We start from the raw sequence: 21,714 nt of genomic DNA on the forward strand, positions 1-21,714 counted from the left end.
TTACTTGCTGGAGGCACACTGGACATTGGTCAGTACAGTGAAGTTATTCCTTACACTTCGGAGGCTTGCCAGAACCTAGACAGACAAAAGGAGAGACAATCATTAGTTTCCTTTGTACTATATTTAGCAGCATTTGTTTGCTTTCTTTAAAGTGCAGACACCTGTTGTGGTATATTGACTATATAGAGCTGAACAAGATTATATATTAATGCTATGCTTGTTTGAACTCTGAGCTTTGGATGTTGATATTTTTACATTTGCTTAATCAGTGTTAGGGTACTCTACTGTGTCGTCCCCCCCCCCCCCATTTGGAAAAATAACAGACTTTAGAGCAGTGAAATATTTACCTGAGCAAAAGGCGTTACGATCAGGTCATCGCCATGTCTGGAAACACACAAAAAAAGAAAGATGTAGTGAAATAAGTGTTCAAATACATCATATATTAGGTTTTGCTATTGTGTGAAACTTGTTTGCTAAGTGCTTGCTGCCAGCATGGCCTTGGTCAAAAGGAAATATGTTAAGTATCAACAATGACTACCATGACCCAGGCAGTCTCATTACTATAATTAACTGACAGAAATGGACTCCAAAGAGGGAGAGGAGTATGGAAGGAAGGTCACCGGTCAAAAACAGGAGTCCTCAGACGTAACCTTGTATGGCACGTTCTAAAAGTAACCGGTTTTTGTGAACTGAGACAAAATACTGAAATACTCTCCTGTGGGCTTCAAATCATTGTCATGTTACACAGGATGGAGTCATCATCAGTGGTCACTGAGGGACCACTGCACTTACTCCCACACCCACTACATATCTATCACCAGATCATCCACTGGGGGGCAGAGCAGGAGTGCAGGAGCAGCCTGCTGTACATCCAGTTATGTACTTTAATGATAAGAGGTCAGAGGAGCTAGGCCTCCATCATTAAAAGACAAACCGCAACAACTATCATCAAAAATAAATTATATTTTGAGATATTATTGTGCATTAGCAGAATTGTACAGTGACAGTATATCAAATCATGTTATTGTTTTAAACAGCTTGTATGTTTTAAATGATTTAAAGTGCAAATGAAAATGGAAAACATGTGGATGTTAACATTTTGCATTGCACAGTTTTGTTTGGTGTAATGCAATTTTAACATCATATGTGATTTTTCCTAAAAAAATACATTCATATTAATATTGTGATAGTAATTTCACTGACTTTTTGAATAAAAGATATAAATATGTCACACAAAATAAGATTCTCATTCCACTAATGTAGCAACTGTAAGTCTCTCTGTACAGCTATTTTTATATGCTTATGCCAGTGTTGAAAAGTATACAGGGTATACAGTATAACAGTGAGCCCTTAACATCTGGTTAACATGTGAAACTTAGGTACATTTAGGTCATAAAACATCTGAGCATAAAACCTTCAACATTGCCAAGATAATACATACTGTAGTTAAGCTCTAATCTTTAAATTACCTGTAAAATATGTATATGATATCGAAGCATCTTCATTTACTCTCAGTAAAATTAATAAAGTACTTCCCTCTCCATGTAATTCTTATTATACTGTGCTGACTTTGCTGTGTTGACTTTCTGCTCTGTGACACACACAGTGTCATAGATGCAAAGTAGTCAGCACAGTTAAGCACTGTTGTGGTTTCAGTGTAAGTGCAGACACTATCCAAACTCTAGGAGTCACTTGTTGAGTATATAGGCCAAAGGTGAGTCAATGATGTAGTGGGTAAATGAAAGAATGGATATGTGCATCTGAAAGAGGGAAGTTAACAGTGTTTATAAATCTGCCATCCTAAAAATGACATAGTACATTATAAATTGAGTATATTTTAACTTCACTTTGACATGTTGCAATAAATACTTGATACTCCTGAGAAATCTTGCTCTATTGAAAATGTGTTTTGAGAACTTCTGATTGACTTAACACAAGTGCGCATGTGTAATAAATTAAACTGTAATGCGTTATCTTCCAAGAAATGTATGTGTATGCCAGCTTACACTGTACATCTGTCTGTGTGTGCCTGCTTCACACAGGCATGAACATACTTGTGCAATGAGTGTATGTCTGCTGTGCTTATTTGCATGAGTTTCTACTTACAGTTCAGAGGCAATGGAGGAGTTTCGTGACATGGACTTGGGTGACAGATCATAGTCACTGTCAGAGCGATAGAGGAAGGACTCTCTGCGCTGGTTATGACCGGGGAAGTTAGTGTGGAGGACCAGACCAGAGCCGGGGGAGGCCTGGGGGTCCAGAGGGCTGCAGCTGGCAGATGGGCCATTCTCGACATCGAAACTGAAAACAGACAAACACGCAGTTTTTAAGATATTTAACAAACTGTACCATTTTTTTTCTATCATAGCGTGAAAGAATAGAGAAATAAAAAATAGTGGAGCTAGTTTTAAGGTTTGAGGGATCCAAGTGGTAGCATTATTATGGATGCTCAGTGTTTGAGTTAGCAGAAATATCTTGATAAGGATAAATAACTAAACTCAACACTGAAATTAATCTACAGCAAGTGCTTTGGCTTTCCTGCAATTTCAGCAAAAAGTTTTTCCAACGGAGGCTGCCACTCTGACCTTAACAAATCTTAAAAACAACATGAAGTCTCTCTGACTCTCTCTTTTTCTGATAACATTTTGTTTTCATTACTGAGTGCCCTCTTCGGTCTTGATTAGGATTTAAAAACAGAGGATGATAAAAGGGGAAGGGGAATTCTTTCACATGTACTACCAACTTCCCCTTAAGAGAAAAGCTGCTTTCACATAGATACTGTAATTAGACACACACATATATATACATGAATAGACTTGACATGACCGGGCAGGAGAGGTCATAGTGACATGGTTTGGTGCACAGTGTTCATTTACTGAGAGGAATTAGTGAGACAGAGGCTCCTACGTCCATGAGGAGGAGAAGGTGGAGGAATGGGGGAAGTAGGATCTCATTAATGCATCTTGAGGAAAGGGGAGCATAAGAGTAGGAGACATCCCTGCGAAGTTTTATTGGCTGTGATGCAAACAAACCTTGCGTGTGACTTATTTTTCTTCATAATTTCCACTGAGGTTTGAGTTTCTGTAATTCCCTCCCTTTTATGACTTTGATCTGCCATGATGGCAATCCCCCGCTCTTTTTGTATAGTAAACACACACCAGGAGAGCGGGTGCTGGTTACAATACAAACTTCAACAAATGAAAAACACAATATTAAACTTTTTTTTTTCCAACAAAACATCCAATGTTTGTGGAAAGGTCACAAATTTCTTTGGAACTGAGTATTCGGTTATGTTGAGTATTGTTTTTAATCACTGCTTCTACAAAGCTCCTCTTCTGTTTATTGTATTGACATCTGGAATGAAAAACCAATCGCTTAATCTAAGCAAGAGGATTTTCCAAAGGAAAGACCTACAAGGCACTGTGCAGATGTAATAGCTCTGATAAACTGTCTCTAGTTGCAGCGGTATTCCTTTATTAGATTGTGATAAAGGCTGTTGTAGAAGGCTTTCATTTTCATCAAATGCGACGGCCTTACCGCTTTATGTATGTATTTTATTTCACCGCACATGAACGATGTGCTTTAGAGGCTTATGTCAATATTAACGCCAACGACAGTTTGCTTTCTCGCAAATCATTTGTAGCGTATATGGGAAAGAATGGGTGGAATTTCTTGTGGTTTTCTACCCCTTGAGAAAGTGTGATGTGAAGCAGAGAGGGCGTCTTTTTTTATAGAAATGATGGGAAGCCGGGTCTTACAAAAACATCATGTCATCATCAGTGCTGAAGGCGCAATCAGTAATACAAATTAAAACAGACAGATTGACAGAGGGTAAGTAAATTTTAAATAGATACTATGTACTTCCAGGAGAATTTGCAGGACATAGTTACAAATTTGAGTTACAACAACATCAAAATAAGGATCACCTTTAGTTGTCACAATTTGTCTTTGAAACCCCCAGAAGTCCCTGCTCTGAAAACCAGAGGCTCCTCCCAGTGGTGAGAGAGCAAAACAGCTCTTTTAGGTACATAGGGTCCACGCACCAAGTAATACTTTGTATGTCAAAAGTTAGATTTTGATCAAGGGGTTATGGAGAGAAGCCCAAGTTGGTGTAATGTGTGAATCATGTCTTGTGTTTTCTGCAGAATTCTGAGCCAGTGGAGAGTGGGAAGCTGTAAAATTATCTTTCAGCTAGAATATGACTTAAAGTCAGATACTGTACAGCTTACTTTTTACAAAACATCTGCGCTGCAAAGCCTATACTGTCTCACACAGCACAACATTTTGGTGTAGTGAGTATGTTTATGCTGAATTATTGACATGGTACAATAACTGCAAAGCATTTTCTATGCATAATTTCCTTTTCAAATTTCAGTTTATAAACATGTCACAATGATGCACTAAAAAATACTGTAAAAAAAAAAAAGAATGAACAGAAAAGATCAAAGGTAAATGACAGTGTATTGTGTATACATGCATGCCTGCACTGTGCACCATGCACTGAATGCTTGACTGCTTCTGCCCTCAGGTTAATCCACCGCTTTTTGTGTTACAGTCACGTGCAGAGACAACTAATTCTGGAGCCAGTGCAGGTGAGAACAACACACACACACACACACACACACACACACACACACACACACACACACACACACACACACACACACAAACACACACACACACACACACACACACTTCACAACTGTCCAGTCTTTTTTTTCCTTTATCTTCAACGAAAGATAAAAAGCTTCTTATTAACTTTGTAGATGAAGATGATTCACAGTGCAATGGAAATTCAAAAAGCTAACATCTTCACAGGGCCAGGAAATGCTTCCAAGACCCATCAGTCCAAAAAGGCTTTCTATCAAGACAGAAAAGACCAATAGTCTGTTTTTTATGCCAAGACTGTTCTCAAGAATTTAGTTGTTTTTTAGTGCATGCAGTGGGAATAGACTGGTTGAACCCGACTTGTGATCTATCAAAAGCACATGGTATGTTTTCAGCTATCTCACCAGTCAGGGAGTTCAAACCAGTGCTCTATTCATGTTTTCTACTTCTGTTAAACCAACACATCACCTCCTCTCTGACTATGAGCTGAGTCACATCCTCTTGAGAGAGTCTTTACAGCCAGCTAAGATAGCCAGGGTACAGGTGTCATGACGGGTGTTTTGTGCATTTACGAGAAGCCAAACAGAGAGAGGAGAAAAAAATGACATCCGTGTCATGGCTTTCCGCTGATGGCTATTGTGTAAACAATGACAACAATGAGATATAATGAGGAACAATGACCTCATACTGTGGTGTTGTCTATGTCAAGTTCTTTTTTTTTTCAGCATGACTCCTTGAGGTGTCAATGTCACTTAGTCAGTCCAACACTTTGGTCTAAACGGAAATATCTCAGGAACTATTGTCATGAAACGTGCAGACATTTGTTGTATCTTGAGGAAGACCACCATAAGGTTGACATTTTTGACTTTTTGTGAAATGTCTTGACAACTATCGGATGGAATGAAATGAAAATTGGTACAGATATACATGGTACTCCTGAAACTTTATCCTGATAATTTTGGTGATTCTCTGCAGATATTCAGGGTTTCCAGAAGATTCATCCTAATTGAAATTGACATTTGATACACACATTCATGTCCCCCTCAGGACATGAATGTCACTTTGGTTAATTTTTCATCTACCATCATCAGGTCAAAACTTAATTTTGTACTTTGTGTTTAGCTACTAGCATGGCTGTAGACTCTTAGTCTAGTTTATGTAGGGACAACTTGGACACCCATCCAGTACAATAACCACTAGGAAATCATGATACATTTTTTTAAAGTTTGTTTGTGGAAAGTTATTTTAGCTCATGATAAGGTTTATTTCACCAGTAAGTTAACTAGTAAAAGACAATAAAGTATAATAATTTTGGAGGCCTGTAGTTTGATACTCTAAAAGGTGGTTAACAGTTGACTCTGGCTGAAACATGCAGTTATTTTCATCACTGATGAATCTGTTAATTTTCGAAATTTAACTGGTTAATCAGCTGATATGTAGAATCAGAAAAGAGTGAAAAATGTGCAAGGTGACGTCTTCATGCTGCTTGTTTTGTTTGACAAACAACAGTCCAAACCCTCAAAATATTCAAATAATAATTATATAAAACAGAAAAGCAGCACAGTGCCATTTAGAAACTGCAACACACAAAGTTCGCTTTTCTTGACTATGGATTTAACAATTATCAAAAGTGTTGTCAATTTTCTTTTGATTGAGAAATTAATTTATAAACTAATTATTTCACCACTAACCATATACAGTAGTATAGTATAGTATGATATATCACATGTGCAATTATTTTTCACAAAATATTTTGCAAATTTAAAAATAATCAGCCTATAAAAACAGGCCTAATACTATGAGACTAAATAAGGACCCACAGTGATCTATCAGAAAACAGTTGTATATTTAAAACATCATTTTAACACAGACAGTCTCACGGCTCCGTTGTGAGGCTGTCTGAGTGACTGATGCCAATATATGGTCATGAGATGGCACTGACCCCAAGTCCCATCAGACCATGGAAAAAATAGCTAAAAATGTTAAACTGTTTGGTCTTTAAAGCTCATTCTTGACATTATGTAAGCTTAAATGGTCTACTTACTAGCTTTTTGGAGCTTTCAACCACATTCAGAGAATGGAGATGAATGAAGACCAAGAGTACGACACTGAGCTTAGACCATTTTGTTACATAATGTTTAACTGTGGTTATAAACTAAACTAAACAAATACAGGATTATCTAACTGCTTTGTAATTGTTCAGTAATTACTGAAAGGTAGAAAATAAGCATTTATCTTATGGTTGTGTTTTTTCTGGTCTTCTTAACCAGACAAAGAAAGGATATCCAAGAATTTGGCCTTCAAATAACAACACAAAGACTGACCTTGGGAACAAAGACCCTTTTCTATGAAATGGGGTGTCCTGGTGGTTTAGTGGATTAGTGTATTTGTCTGGGAACCCATTCTCACTCATACCATTCTTTCATTCTTTCTCTTTGAAGTTCATCAACGGAACAACATGGACATCAGTGCTTGGATCCTTCACATCTAATGTACAGTATATGTAAACATATACAAATGTAAAAATGCTAAATTCCTTGCTCTGTCAACCAGAAGCATGCCTTCTGTTTGAGGACTGTTTATCCAAACTGCTGAGAGATCAAGACAACCAGAGGCCAAATTCTTTATTGTATGTATCGAGTTATGAGGTAGAGGGGAAATAATCAGTCAAACTAGCGTGAATTTAGGTAGTCTGACAATATCTAAATGGAAGAATCAAAGCGTCATCCTGGTTTCATGACGCACACTTGTGTTTTTTGATAATATATCACTTGTAATGTTCAAAGAACCGCAGAGGACGCAGAGTAGGAATTATTTGGTAATGGTAATATTTTATGATTATTATGATTTAGGGTGAGTTCCCCGTGTTTTTGATGTTATGTTACACTGAATGAATCAGGAAGTGCTCCCTCTGACTCCAAAATGATTTGCTACGATGACACAACATTCCATTCCCATGACCCAGCTGCATCTGTCTGACTGACTTTGTGTTCACACTACCAGTGACAAAGCAACAGGCTATGAGTCATTTTCAGTAGAAGCCGGTGACATAATGCTACAAACTGACACTTGACACCTGTCGCTACGTGACAAGTGTGACGTGCTAAAAATCAAAGTTGAGCCGGCCTCAACTTTTTTCAGCGCTCCAATGATGCAGTTAAGTGTCCATCAATCATATGTTTTTTGTTTCACCGTTTCCACTGCCCTTCTCTCTCATCACAATTCCTTTTTCCGTTCCGTCTAAAAAAATGGAAGAAAAACTGATTCTTGCCGTTAGCCAGTTCCTTGTGCTATTTAACCCTTTTCATTTACTGTGACACTAACAAAATAAAACACAGCTTGGCAGAGGGTAGCAGCTATTACGGGAGTGCCAGGTATGTAACGTACATTTTTAAATGTGGTAGTGTTACTTAATAATACTAAATCATGTTTACTAGCTATTAAAGATAATTATAAATGCATATGGTACACAAACCCATGACAACATAACCACATCAATCAGTGCTTGAGCAACATTTCAACAGCAACTCGGCAACAACGTAGCTGACCACGCTTGGCTGTTTTGTAACTTTGCTCATAGTGTGAATACCTCACGAGTGATTGATGGACAAACTGAAAAGCTGATGGACTAAGTGACAGATAGAGATGGTTCCCCTATTAGGGTGACACACACTACGTAATTACTGCATTTAATTCAGTCTGCTTTACAGTAAGAATGCACGTGCAAACACCCACCCAAAGAGAATAAGGAACCCACATGCACATCATAGACAGTTTGCTCCACAGAAAAGACTGAAGTAACCACCACCAAACCAAAAACCACCACTAGATGACCGGATTATAGTCAGTGGGTATCTCAGAAATCACTGGAGAGCCAAACCATTAAAGGATAAGGCGAGATTCTTTACTTCTGTTATTGTTAACAAATCCCATGAAAAGAACAAAACAGACAGTGTGCTGGTACATCTGTCAATACTTTTTAACTTAGAATCACTCTCATTTGTTCTGATTGCAAATGTAAATCTTTAAAAACTGATTTCTACTTTCAGTTTTTTAAAAAGGCAAAATAATTTCCTAAAAACAGCTGGATGCGCAGTTTTTAGCCAGTGTTACTCAGACAGGATTAAAAGTGTATTCGTTGGGGATTATTTTTACCCATGGATGTGGTGCAGGATACAGGATTGACAAATAATCAACTACAGTGCCCATGTTCATGGTAATGAAGGAACATGTCACCCAGTGCAGAGATGTGGCTCATTAATGGATTTTTTGAATAATTTTTGACTATAATGGAGGTCTATGGGCAGAGAAATAAGCTAAATCAGGCTTTGGATAAACAGAAATACTTGTTAGTAGGATCAATTCATTGTTGCTTTGGTCTTTTCATGATATGAAGAAACCTTCTGGGTGAGAGGTGAAACTTCAAAAATCTAAACAAGACCTTCATTTAGCCCTTCTGGATGTCTTTTCATGGGATTTATTGACAAAAAATATAAAATATCACTAGACTTATTCTTTAGTGCTTTAAAGAGCTTTAAAAACTAATATTAGAATTTTGAAGTTAAATCTATGGCTAAAATAACATAACATAACTACTCTACAAATCAGTAAAGGAAGCCAAATTTATGTCAAATACATCACAGTTTACCAGAAACATAAACACAGTTGACCTGCTCCAGTAAAATCTCAGGAAAAAAGCAGACATGAGGGGTCAGTTTCCCTGACACAAGTAACCTTCATCCTGCACTAAATTAGCTTTTTTTTTTAAAATGCAAAGTCTCCATTTGAAATTCAGGATGAGGTAACTGCTGATGTGATAAAACAGCATAAGATAACAAAAATCTGTAGACATCCCAAGAGGTTTTGTTTTTTTGTTTCTTTCCAGGGAAATGAGTCCACTTCCCAGCTGCGAGACTAAACGAGATAACTCAGTATCCTGTGTTTTGACTCATGTGCACACTGTGGTATACCTATATAGTATTGCTCAGATAAATTCTGACAAAATATATGAATACACAACAAAACTAACTTTTATAGTTTATTTGTTACATTTCATAACTTGTTATTCTTTTGAGCCAAGATTTTACTGTGTTATGAACATGTCCTTAAGTCTCAAGTCAAATCTGTTAGGGACTCAAGTCTCAGGTAAGTTTAAGTCCAAAAAAAGTTTCAAGTCCTCCTTGCTAAGACAGTTTGACATGAGTCTCAAGTCTCAGTTCACTCTGAGTAAGTAATTGAGTGAGAATGAATGTGAAAGTGAAACGTGAAAGGGTATAAAATGACTGAAAACATCTTAAATACTGTCCACATACCCCAATCATGTAGGGTGATGTTATGTAGCTCTCTTTGTCAGTAGAAGGGATGTTAGTTGTCTCCTTAAAGGCAGGACAGAAGGAAACTGAAGAATATTATTTGACTGAGAAGATTATTGAAAAAACACTGAAAAATGTGAAATGCCGGTATGTTATTGTCTTCACCATTATGTCTCAAATAAACCAATTCAAACCAAAAATTAATAAACACCCATACTGAATAAAGTATAGCAAGGCTTTGTACGTTTTAGCCACTTTATCACAAGGGAACAACTCAGATAATGTCAGAAAAGTTTCAAATTGATTTAAATAACTTTCTATACTTTGTGATAATAATCATCCCAGTGAGCACTTGGTGACTTGCATGTCTTCTAGATGTACAAGTTAAAACCAGAGCTATATTTGATTAGCCAGGGTTACATATACAGCATTTTATGGACTTTTAAATGTTTAAACAATGAGTGACCTAGATGTCTAAAGAACTTTGCTTTTCAACCTGGTTTAGATTTATTTGTAGATGTTTGACCTGCAAATGTTTATACATCATAAATACCAGTCACCTTTCACTTGAGTAAGCTTAAATTACAACCACAGTACAACTGCGGTTCAAATTTGTCCAGTCTGTTAAGAAGAAACAGGTACTTGCTCTTTCGAAAAGAGAGAGCGTCACAGGCAGGGAGAGAGAGAGAGCATTCTTATACTTTGAATTAATCTCTTCCTTCCTGTGTGTTATGTTGAAGGGAAACCAGTGACCATTTGTCTGTCGAGTTGTGCAAACAGAGGTGCCATGGTAACACCTCCTGTTTGTCATAGTGTTAGCCAAGGTTTAAATATTATTTCTTTGACACACTTTAATTGGATTTTGTTGTTATTATATGAGGTGTTATACTAATGTTAACAGTCTTGTTGCTAGAAAATTCACAAACAAAACCATCTGTTCCATCACGTCATCAGTTGAACCTTTTGTCAAAGTGAACTGGAGACAAAGATTTTCAATATTGCTTACAAATGTCTGGGACTAAAGGGGAAACAGAGATATGCCTGGGACAGGCAGTCGATCCTTAAAAGACCTCTCTGTCCAGCCAGCCAGCTTGGTGAAATGTACCAGAGTTATGAGATGCCCCAGAAGGATGAAGAGCTGATTGAATGATCCCATCAGACCAAGCAAAAATAGCAATTGAATTTTAACAGCACATTCCAAAGATCACAGTAAGATTCCCCTACATTAATCTTCTGTAAAATATATAAAAATAGAGAAATTACCAAAGCTAGTCTAAACATGCATATGCTAAAGCCAACATTTCCCAACACATGTATGGCAGAGATGGGTTCAACGTTAACAGCCCAGGACTCAAGAAATCAAAATGATAGAGGGCATTCATCATGTCATCACTGTCAAACACTGATCTTAATGTTGAGCTCAAGTTCTTTTTCTACATCTAGTCTGAACACATCAGTATCTCTTTGTTACTATCTTTATCCACAATAGGACATTTGTTGTTTATAGCTGCTAAAGTTCTGCTAGATCTCAAATGATGCAAATAATTTGAGAATAATGATATTTTCAAAACTCTGTTGTCACACCAGCCAAACACAGACCACTTAATTGATTACAAATTGATCAATACTGTGCCACAAATGTAGTTTTACTTTTTTATGACCTTCAAAACCTTTGGCGATTTGCTTTCCGCAACTCCAGATTTTCATTAAAAAATCTAAAACAATATAGAATATGTACATAGATATGATCCACAACACTAAACGTATATGTTGTACATGATCAGTCCATTTCCTGCTTTAATTATACTACCACAGTATGTTTACCACAGACATGTTCACTTTCTTTCTTTCACTTTTTGATATAGAGACAGTAGGCTACGCACATACTTGTAGAACAGCAGTTACATCATTTAATATCATTCACAGTGAGCAGAGGGTTTGCAGTGTAGATGACTTTGCTAGATGTGTTACTGGAAAGCTGTAGATTACTGAGTCTTTCCTCTACTGCCTTTGCGTTGTTGTCACTATCAACAATCTCTTCCAGCATCACAAACTTGCATGAAAAAAACAAGCTGACCAATCACAGTGCTTGTGGTCCCAGTGTGTATTTCTGCAACCGTGGAAGTCTTGACATGTAGTTACATTTTTGACAAGATGCACGTAGCCTACATCAGGCTTCTGCAGCTGTGTGCGTAGGCTCTGAAGCTACATTGTACCTTTTAATGCACAGCTATAAAAACGCTATAAACAAAGTCATTTTATGTAAAACTCTGCTGGCTCCAGCCTATAATATATTTAAATTTCCACTTCCCTAAAATATAAAAGATCCATTGTTTGAATTGCATCAACTGTGAAAATGTTATTAAAGCCTTAGATGAGGAATCTATTCTCTTGCCCTGCAAACCACACTAATGAAAACATGAACCACCAGAATTATACCCATAAACCACTGTTGGTCCCAACCGTTAATTTCTGAAACAGGCATTACATTAAGCTCAAACCATGCTGAGAATCAAATATGTCCTCTGGCCTTTTGTAAGCTCCAACCAAAAAAAAGAGAAGAAAACGCAGGAATCCAACTAGATACAGCACTTATTAATAGAAATTAGGCCACTAACGTAATCAGGACTTGCGCCAAGTCATTATACATGCACACTTAGGTACAAAGTCATCTAGCAGATGCTCTCATTTAGAGATAATTTACAGTCTAAATACACAGCCCTCATGTGACATGATTTCAGGAAACACAAAGCAGAACTGGACGAAAGGTGTGATGACGGTGGTGGTGGTGGTGATGATGGAACAGGGCTACGGGTGTGTGTGTATGTGTGTTTGTTTCTGTGTCAGTGGCTGAGTAAAGTGAAAGATAATAGCAGCTGGTGACAGAGTGATGGACAAGTATCTGAACTGAAACAGAGGAACTGAAATATACTTTTAACTGGGAGGAAGACAGAGAGAATATGAGTGAAAACTGACACACAGCATAGGCAAACATAGGAAAAAGAGAGAGAAACTTAGCAGGACGTTGCTTTGAAAAACATTCCTGGGCTGGCAAATTGCAGTGTGGCATCCCTTTTCCATTACATTCCCTGGTCTGCACAGACTCAGGCTTTCTCAAGGTCACTTGCTTATCCCTATTGCTCACATTGAACCGCGTGTGCTTGCATAATGACCTGTGATCTATTAAACTCTTAACTTTCTGCATGTATTTTGGAGAGAAGGACTTCACTGACACCTTGACTGTTAAAAATTTATTTTTTTTTCATGATTCATCATCACCAGCCCTACAGTCACCATCTTCTTGATCTTTGTCCTCCTCCCAGCCATCAGTTTTATCACATCCTTCATCATCCTTATCATTATCTTAATTGACATAATCACATAATCATCATTATCACATCCACTTCACAACAGCAGCAGCTAATTTCAATGTTGACCATCAAAAGTCCCGACCACACAACCTCTCCTAACCACATTTCTGTGTGTGTCCATCTCCATAACAACACATTATACTGTAAGTAAAGTGCACTGCAAAATAAAATACTGTCAAACCACAAACTTTACAACACAGTGCTGCACCCCGCCCATGGGCAAGCAAGCACAAAATGCTGTGATCCAAAGTTGGAGAGAAAAATGGGTCACCAAACTTAAAAGACATCTGGTTTTTGAAAGCTGACAGCTATTTAACATGTTATTGAGTATAAGATGAAGCTGAAGACCAGCCTCAGGATCACTTTTGTTTAGTTTAATTACACTCTAGCTAGTGTTGGATTGTATAGTCTCAAGCAGATATGGACATATTTTGAGGCAATTTGGGGTAATTTTGCCAACAGCTGTGACTCAAAAACTCTAAGCCGCATTGTTTTTGGTCTAGTGAGCAAATACAATTACTGTGTTACAGGCAATGCGGCTCTTCTCCTCTGCCTAAAAAGGTTCTTTATGTACAGTAGTCGACTGCACACATAGCAACATGAATTTATGTGAATGATGAATAATTTGCTTATTTATCCTCTGTGTCACAACCAATATTTCCACAAATGGACAATTTTGGCTTTAGGCTTTGAAAACAGAATAATATTATTACACACTGTGTAGTTATTATTACTGCTAAACGTCCTTGCTTGAAATTGATGCTGGTTCGACATGATGTGACGTCAACTCTGTCCCCGCAAGTGGGAAAAGCTGAAAATAAAATAAAAAAATAAAAAAGGGACACAGGCAAGGGAGCTGTGATCCTTGTTATTGTGCAACAGGAATCCGGGTCACTGTCCAAATATTTGGTTAAGCCCATCTCTGTGGGAGATTATCTGTGTTAGCTGTACATGTGAGAAATGCACCCTAGGACTCTTATAGGCTCATAATTTATGCACACAGCCATACCTTAAATGGCACAGGACAGCTGCATGTGTGTAAATACGCTGTAGGCTGCAGTATGTTCAAACAAAAGCACACACTTTCACAAACACATGCAGGCAACACACAAGTGTGAGGAAGCAGTCATGGAGTAATTATCCCCGGTGCTCATGTGTGTCTCATACATGTACCTGTCTAATGAGTCAAACATGCAGCACAGTACAGTATACCATCTGTACACTTCTGCTTTCTTCAGTATACTCCAGTACTTTCCACAGGAAACCCTCATTCACAGAGGTGGAACACACCCAGCCTGAGGTGGATGCCCAATGTCTCCAGGCATCAACAGCCTCCAATGGTTACAAAAAAAAGAGTTTCACACTAGATTTCATAATCAGGGCTATTTGGTTTTAATGTATATACAGTACCTGTCAAAAGTTTGGACACGCTTCCTCACCCAAATGAATGGAAAGGTGTGTACAAGCATTTGACTAGTACTGTATGTTTATGCGTGTTGTTAAAATCATTGGAGAAGTTGCTCCATAAACTTATATGCTGTTACTTGATGGTGTCGTTGTAGTGTCAAGACATTTTGAAGGCATTATTTCAGTTTTTTTGTTGTATTCATTTGATCGTTTTTCTTGTTGTGCTCTATTCTCTTGTATGATGTCCCCTAAACCTTGCAACACTCCAAGCCATCAGTGCGATGCGTCTCCGGCTGAGCCAAAATACCCACAGTCCTCCTGTGAGACCCAGCCTACTTTATCACACTGGATTATTTCTTTGCTGGCTCCAAAATCAGTCTGCAATCATCATGCATAGCTGTTGGTCATCTCTGACTATTTGTTGTTTCATCCTCAATTTTTGGAATTGAATCAAAACTTTATCAAAACATTCTCAGCTTACAATAGTAATTGCAATTTATAGTTGTATACCAAATATGACTATATGTCTGTATGTCTTATCACAACTGATCAAATAGTAAAGTTAGATTATGCAGGTGAGATAAGATGCACTACAGCGCTTGCATCTCACTTCAGGAGCAAGATAAATAGCTGGAGGTTGATTCTCATCTTCATCTATAAATATCGCTCCTGAGGGCAGTTGTTACTTTTCTGATAAAAGTTCAAGTCATGGCACAAACTTAATAAATACAGGATTACTGATGTAGGAAAAAGAGTTTGAAAGAGTTGAAAATGCATTTTTGATTTAATTTAATTACTTTGAGGAAAATATTTTGAGATTCAAATTTCAGGTGAATTTTATAAAACAATGGTATGATAATCAGTTAACTCCTATAATGTCTGTCCCCCTATGGAGAGTATTTATCCTTGCTCCTGGGTTTCTAGTTCATTACGCGGTGTCACCAGAGAAGTTCATGCTGAACTTTTAAATAAAACTGCTATGCAGCATCCTGGATTTTCAGCTGGCTAAGCTTAGAATCTGATGTCAGTTGGACAAGGCATCAATGTCATGTCCTCATCCCATCCAGTCTCCCACAACTCTCACTCACTCCCATCTTATTCCCTCCCCTGATGTTTGCTTTCCATTGATGGCATGGTAAGCTCTTTTAACCTCTTAAACTCCCCAAGGACACCAGCGTCCTCAACTGACATTGCTTTCAAAGGTTTTAGTGGGTTCAGTTTTAAAGCTACAGTGAAGATTCATATGACGGTATCATATGAAACTAGAAGACCTAAGGCATACACTGATACCAACCATGTCATGATAGCTTGTCGGGGGGCTAAATAGCGCTCCAAAGTTAGGCTACATTTTGGCAAGGGAAAAACTAGCATGGCCATTTTCAAAGGGGTACTCTGACCTTTCACCTCAAGATATCTGAATGAAAATGGGTTCTATGGGTACCCAAACATTTCTCCTTTACAGACATACCCACTTTATGCTGCCATGCAGTTTTAGGCAAAAACCATGCCAATTTTTGCATACAATATAAACGTTTGTTATTTTCGCCAATTCTAGAAATGGTGTATTTGAATATTTCTGCATACTGGGGTCCCTAAACAGTCTTAGAACTGCATCAATTATGACTGGAAAACTGAAACTCTTGCGGATTCAATGAGCCCAATTGTATTCATGTGTGATGATGTTAGTCCCCATGGTAGCCATTTCACTGTAGTGAGACCATTTTTTGAAACTTGATCTCACTGTATAAAATGACCTATTGTGACCTCTGGAATAATCAAAGCCTCATGACTTTATAACCACAAACTAAAGACCCAGGACATTCAGAAGATTTCCTCTGTATATTGACAATAAGGGGGTTTCTGAGAAATTTCCAGAACAGAAGTGTGCCCCACCAGTCGCCAAAAAATGCAATTCTTCAGTCAGATTCGTCTATACAAAGTTATTTTATAACTTTTATTTATTTGTCTTTTTTGTTTGTGTAACAAATGGTATCAACCAAAAAATTGTGAGACATAAGTGAGCATGGGAATGGCCATCATATACTTCCGTCATAATATTCTAAGCCCTTAAACTTTCAGAATATTTATTACAGATTTATGACTAGAAAAACTTGACACAGTGCTCAGCTGCATCTCAAATGAGACTTTGGGTTCCCTGCTTTCAGATGATGTATACCACTTCTACAGGACATATACTGTTGACATGCTATCTCCCCCTAAAGATCCCCTGTCCTCCCTAAAAAAGTGGAAAATGGGTCTATGTTAGAAGGGGATTAGAAGAGATTAAAGATGATAACACCAAAAATATTTCTCAAAGAGCACAATGGTGCAGAAATAGCACCACAGTAATTAAATTTCATTCTTAGACCGTTTCCCTGGACAAATCCCTATTTATTGTGTTGAACCATGCATTATGTTTTGGTTTGACAATGTTCTGATACTTCTGGGATAAGTGAAAAATTCTGGGGTAATTTGGTTAAACTGACATTTTAAACAAAAGGGAAATCACTGCTTTCTAAGCTTATTGTCTTGAGACCTTTTATAGACCAGCCATGCTTTAACTACACCCCTAGTCCCAGGCTGCGTAGTGCATATCTGAGTTCAACCAAAATGTGATGTTCCCTTCTCAAATTCTTTCAATTTAATACGTTGTAAAGTCCTAAAGACGCAAAAACAATTCCAGCATTTCAACAAAGAAAAGCAAAGATTTGCACCCAGTCTACAAAAGTATACATCATTTTGTGGAGCAGAAATGATTTTTCTCATTCTTTCCTATCTTGTTAATTATCTTGCAACTCCTCAGATTTATCTTAAAAACCCTGAACCTCACGATGGATGGGACCGTTTTAGTTAAATGTGCTTGCTCCGGTAGGCATGCACAGTAATGACCCTTAATGATTTTTTCGGGGCTCAAAAAATAAACTAATATGGTCAGACAAGAATTCCTACTTAGCAACAAAGTCAAACTTGAGTGGCTAAAGGCTGAGACGATCGGAGACCCTTCAATGTCATGATTTTTTTTTTTTTTTTTTTTGGATATATCCTTCGGGTTGTCTGGTTGTCATTGTGTCTCACAGTCCAGACTATATTTACACTGTGGCTAAAAACAAAGCCACAATATTAAGCAAATTCATCCCAATAATTTCAGACTCATTTGCATGGCAAACTACTTGACTCATATCGCACAAACAGAGCACAGCAACCTATTGAAAACATTGCCCTACAAAAAAACTGAAGTTGGATTTTCTCACCCAAACATGTGACAGTGAACATAACCACATTCCAGCTAAGATTACTGTAATGATGAGAAATGCACCAGAAGATTGCCTATTGTATGGGAAATAGGAAGTAAGACGCTGCATGCTGTGTACTGGATACACACACAGAAAGGGCAGGAGTAAAGAGAGAAATATAGTACTACAAACACTATGAACAACTTAGTGAAGACTATTTTGAAATACTGTGCGACAACTTTAAATGGAAGAAATTAGATCAGCAATTAGACAGAGTCAGAGTGAAGTAAGGAGCTGTAAATGACAACTTCAAAACAGAAAACATGGCAAGGACAAAGACAAAAGCACAGGAATCTTTAAGCGTGAGACAGCATGAATGTGCGTCCTAACCTGTGAGCATGGCCATGGTTGGCGGCATGGAGTTTCCTGATGACTTCCTCACTGAAGTCAAAGTGAACCCTTCCTCTGGCACAGGGTGAACGCCGGTACATTGCCCCGACACACACAGGCACATTTACTCATGCACACACGACCCGACGCATACCATCACATGTGTAACCACAAACACACCAACTAGAGCACAGCCCGAGTGTTAGTATCAGAAGTGCAGCATTTGACACACACACACACACACCCAGACCTACATATGAATATCACACACTGTCATACACACATCCGACAAGTGAGCACCATCAGTGATAACCGCACAGTAGTACACATACAAACAGTCACACCGCTCACACATTTAACAGTACGAATGAAAATCCTTATTATTCTAACAGTTAATACAAAATAAGCGTCACACGCACATTCACCTCCTGGAAATAGTTAAGCTCCTCATGCATCATTCATTCAAGCCACACTGTCGTACATTTACATGGCTGTTACCTATAAAACCTCTCTTTAAAAAGTTACTCAGCAGATTATCCATCAGCCATTCCCCTCCTTGGCACAAATAAAAAGCAGCACAGATATCCAAACACCTTGATCCACGCATTTGATCTCACGTCACACACAACAACATAAGCAGCCGTCAATACGTCACATCACGGAACTCATGAAGCCCTTGTTCACACTCTGACACTCTCCACTCTCTCTCTCTCTCTCTCTCTCTCTCTGTGTGTGCTCTCTTTGTGGACTCTTCGTCAGGCTATACTTCCTCCCCATGGTGTGTGTGTGTGTTTGTGTGTCTCTATGTGTGTATATAGTAAGTGTGTGTGTGTGTGTGTGTGTGTGTGTGTGTGTGTGTGTGTGTGTGTGTGTGTGTGTATTGAGCTCTGTTCCCTTCAGTGCAGCCCAGCAGAGTAAGGAGGAGTATCCAAGTTCTGGAGTGGAATCACTGGAGTGGAGTCGCGATCCATCCATCACTATCACTCACAGCCTTGTTAGATTATAGTAAGTCTGTGTTTATGGAAAATATGCAAAAAAAAAAAACCCACATCAGCTACACACACAGCTACTGAAAAGATACAGTATCTATATGTGTAATTGCTGAACTCTTACACGGTAAAGTAAATATTGAAAAATGTATGAAAAATAAAAAGGCTGACGTTTTCACTGTTTGCACTGGATCAAAAAATCCACTTAACACTTAATAGCAAAATTGTGTGTTTCAATTCGCTGTTATTCTGGCAAGCTGGTCTACCTTAACTGTAAGTGTGTGTCTGTGTGAGAAAGAGGTGGCATCTGGCACTCTCGCAGGGGGCCACAGTGCCTGATGACACTGTACAGTGCAGTACAGTCAATATGTTCAATTTGAAGCTATTGTATGGCTTTTCGTGTGGCAACGTAATCTGAAATACAGGGTGTTGTCCAGTTTCCAAGTAAGAAGGTTTTTCTGTTTAAAACCAAATAGAACAGAAGACAAAGACTCTTGATTTGTGGCTGTAGGATATAATCAAGGCATCTATTATACTTATACTTGAAACATCTTTTCTACTGCAATTAAACATTGCAGTAACACTTTAAGTCGCCCTATTTAGCATTTATAGTAAGTATATAAATATTGAAGAAATGTTTATAACACACTATAATGTAGTTGTAAGCAGACATAGGTGTTTATTATGTATTTGTCAAAAACTATAACTCCTCCTGTAGGCAACAAATAATGAATGAAAATATGAAACACAGTTGTAATAATATAAAACATGTTTTCATAGATAGTTCTAATTCCTGACAAATACTGTACATTAATTAATGCTTAAAATATCTGCATAAAACTACACTATAGTGTGTTATAAACATTTATTACATTACAGTCCCATGAGAAAACAACTGAGAACATCAGTGTAGTATTATATTTTATATTGCCACCACTGTAGACTACTTAATTAATCTTATTCAACATTTTGTTTTTACTTACACCACTGGTTGTCACTGGGAGGAATATTGACACGGTAACTATGACAACAAGAGGTCAACAAGCACACACTTCAATCACTTCAATCATCATGTGAATTGAGATAGCTTATGTCCAAGGCAGTAAAAAATAACATGAAGAAACAGCATTGTTATTTTTTTTTTTCATTTTTTAAACATATGTTTAATACATTTTAATATTATACTCAGTGGTCATTTGTATGGACATGGATGGTCATTCTTAACCTTTGGGAACAGTATGTATAATAATCTAAGCTCAAAGGTCCACTAACTAGTTTATCAGAGCTTTAAATCACATCTGAGGATGTTGTCCTTAAGAGTGAGAACATGTTTGAATACATTCGATTGAAAAAGAGGGAATTTGTCTCCATTTAATGATAATGGTTTGACTCCCAGGTATGGAGATTATAGCTGCAGTGACTAATCTGCATATATTCAAGGATTAATTACCACAATGGTAACTGATAAGGACTGACACAACAAACGTCGGCTCATGTTTGTATTTCTTTTTACTCAAAATGAACATATACAATCTAAATTTGAAATGTTTGTAATAAAGCTGAAACGATTCTGGATGCTTAATCGATTAATCAATCAACAGAGAGTCAAATATGTTGATAATCCATTTATTGTTTCAGTCATTGTTCAAGCAAAAACTGTGAAAAAAAATGCCAACGTTCTCTAGTTCCAACCTTTTCTTTATATCATTGTAAACTGAATATCTTTGGGTTTTGGACTGCTGAAGATGTCATCTTACGCTCTGAAGATGTCATCTTAGGCTCTGGGAAGTTGCGATGGGGATTTTTCTCCCTATTTTGTGACATGGCATAGACTAAATAATTCAATGTTTAATCAAAAAAAAATGGTTACATGAATTGATAATGAAAATAATCGTTAGTTGCAGGCCTAGTTTGAAATAAACGTGACACTGGCTGCGTGAGAGTATACTCTCCTCTTACTCACACTAACTTCCTTTAACAGTGGTCATGAAACGACAGGAAATCCTTGAATGACGACTGGAGGAGTTTCTTATAAGCACTGTCAAAACAGGACAGGACAAGTAAGCTTCCTCATCGTTTATTTGAAATGATTCAGAAACATGACACAGGTACTTAAACACAGCACATAAAGGGAGTAGTATTATCAAAGAAACCAAATGAATCACTACTAGGTTCCCACACTGCAGTTTGCCCCACTGAACACATACAGACAACATAGATGACACACACAGATGAGAAACGGGAGAAGCGGAAAATGTGGTAGCCACGGGGCTGTATCCTGCACGACAAGGCAATGGCATTCCTCCTTAATGACTTCCCGAGGGTTAACCATAGAAGAAGAAGATATAGCGAGAGCTCCCTCTCACACTGTAATGATAACCATCTATGTTACACTGTGGTAACT

The 21,714-nt window shown here is 37.8% G+C and overlaps 1 protein-coding gene across 3 annotated transcripts in view; it reads right to left on the minus strand.

Annotated features, from left to right (window-relative positions):
• pde4ba (phosphodiesterase 4B, cAMP-specific a) overlaps positions 1 to 21,714 on the minus strand; it is a 143,667-nt gene that overhangs the window by 61,753 nt on the left and 60,200 nt on the right. For 2 of the 3 annotated variants that reach the window (XM_044360827.1, XM_044360826.1), the window contains 3 exons: positions 2,107 to 2,301; positions 348 to 384; positions 5 to 75 (listed from right to left, as the gene is read on the minus strand). In XM_044360827.1, coding sequence (XP_044216762.1) covers positions 5 to 75; positions 348 to 384; positions 2,107 to 2,301 — 303 coding nt within the window. Of the gene's footprint in view, positions 1 to 4; positions 76 to 347; positions 385 to 2,106; positions 2,302 to 18,321; positions 18,997 to 21,714 lie in introns of those variants that run through there. The other variant, XM_044360828.1, reaches the window with a different exon arrangement.

The sequence above is a fragment of the Thunnus albacares genome, chromosome 9, assembly GCF_914725855.1.
Source record: "Thunnus albacares chromosome 9, fThuAlb1.1, whole genome shotgun sequence".
Classification (NCBI taxonomy): domain Eukaryota; kingdom Metazoa; phylum Chordata; class Actinopteri; order Scombriformes; family Scombridae; genus Thunnus; species Thunnus albacares.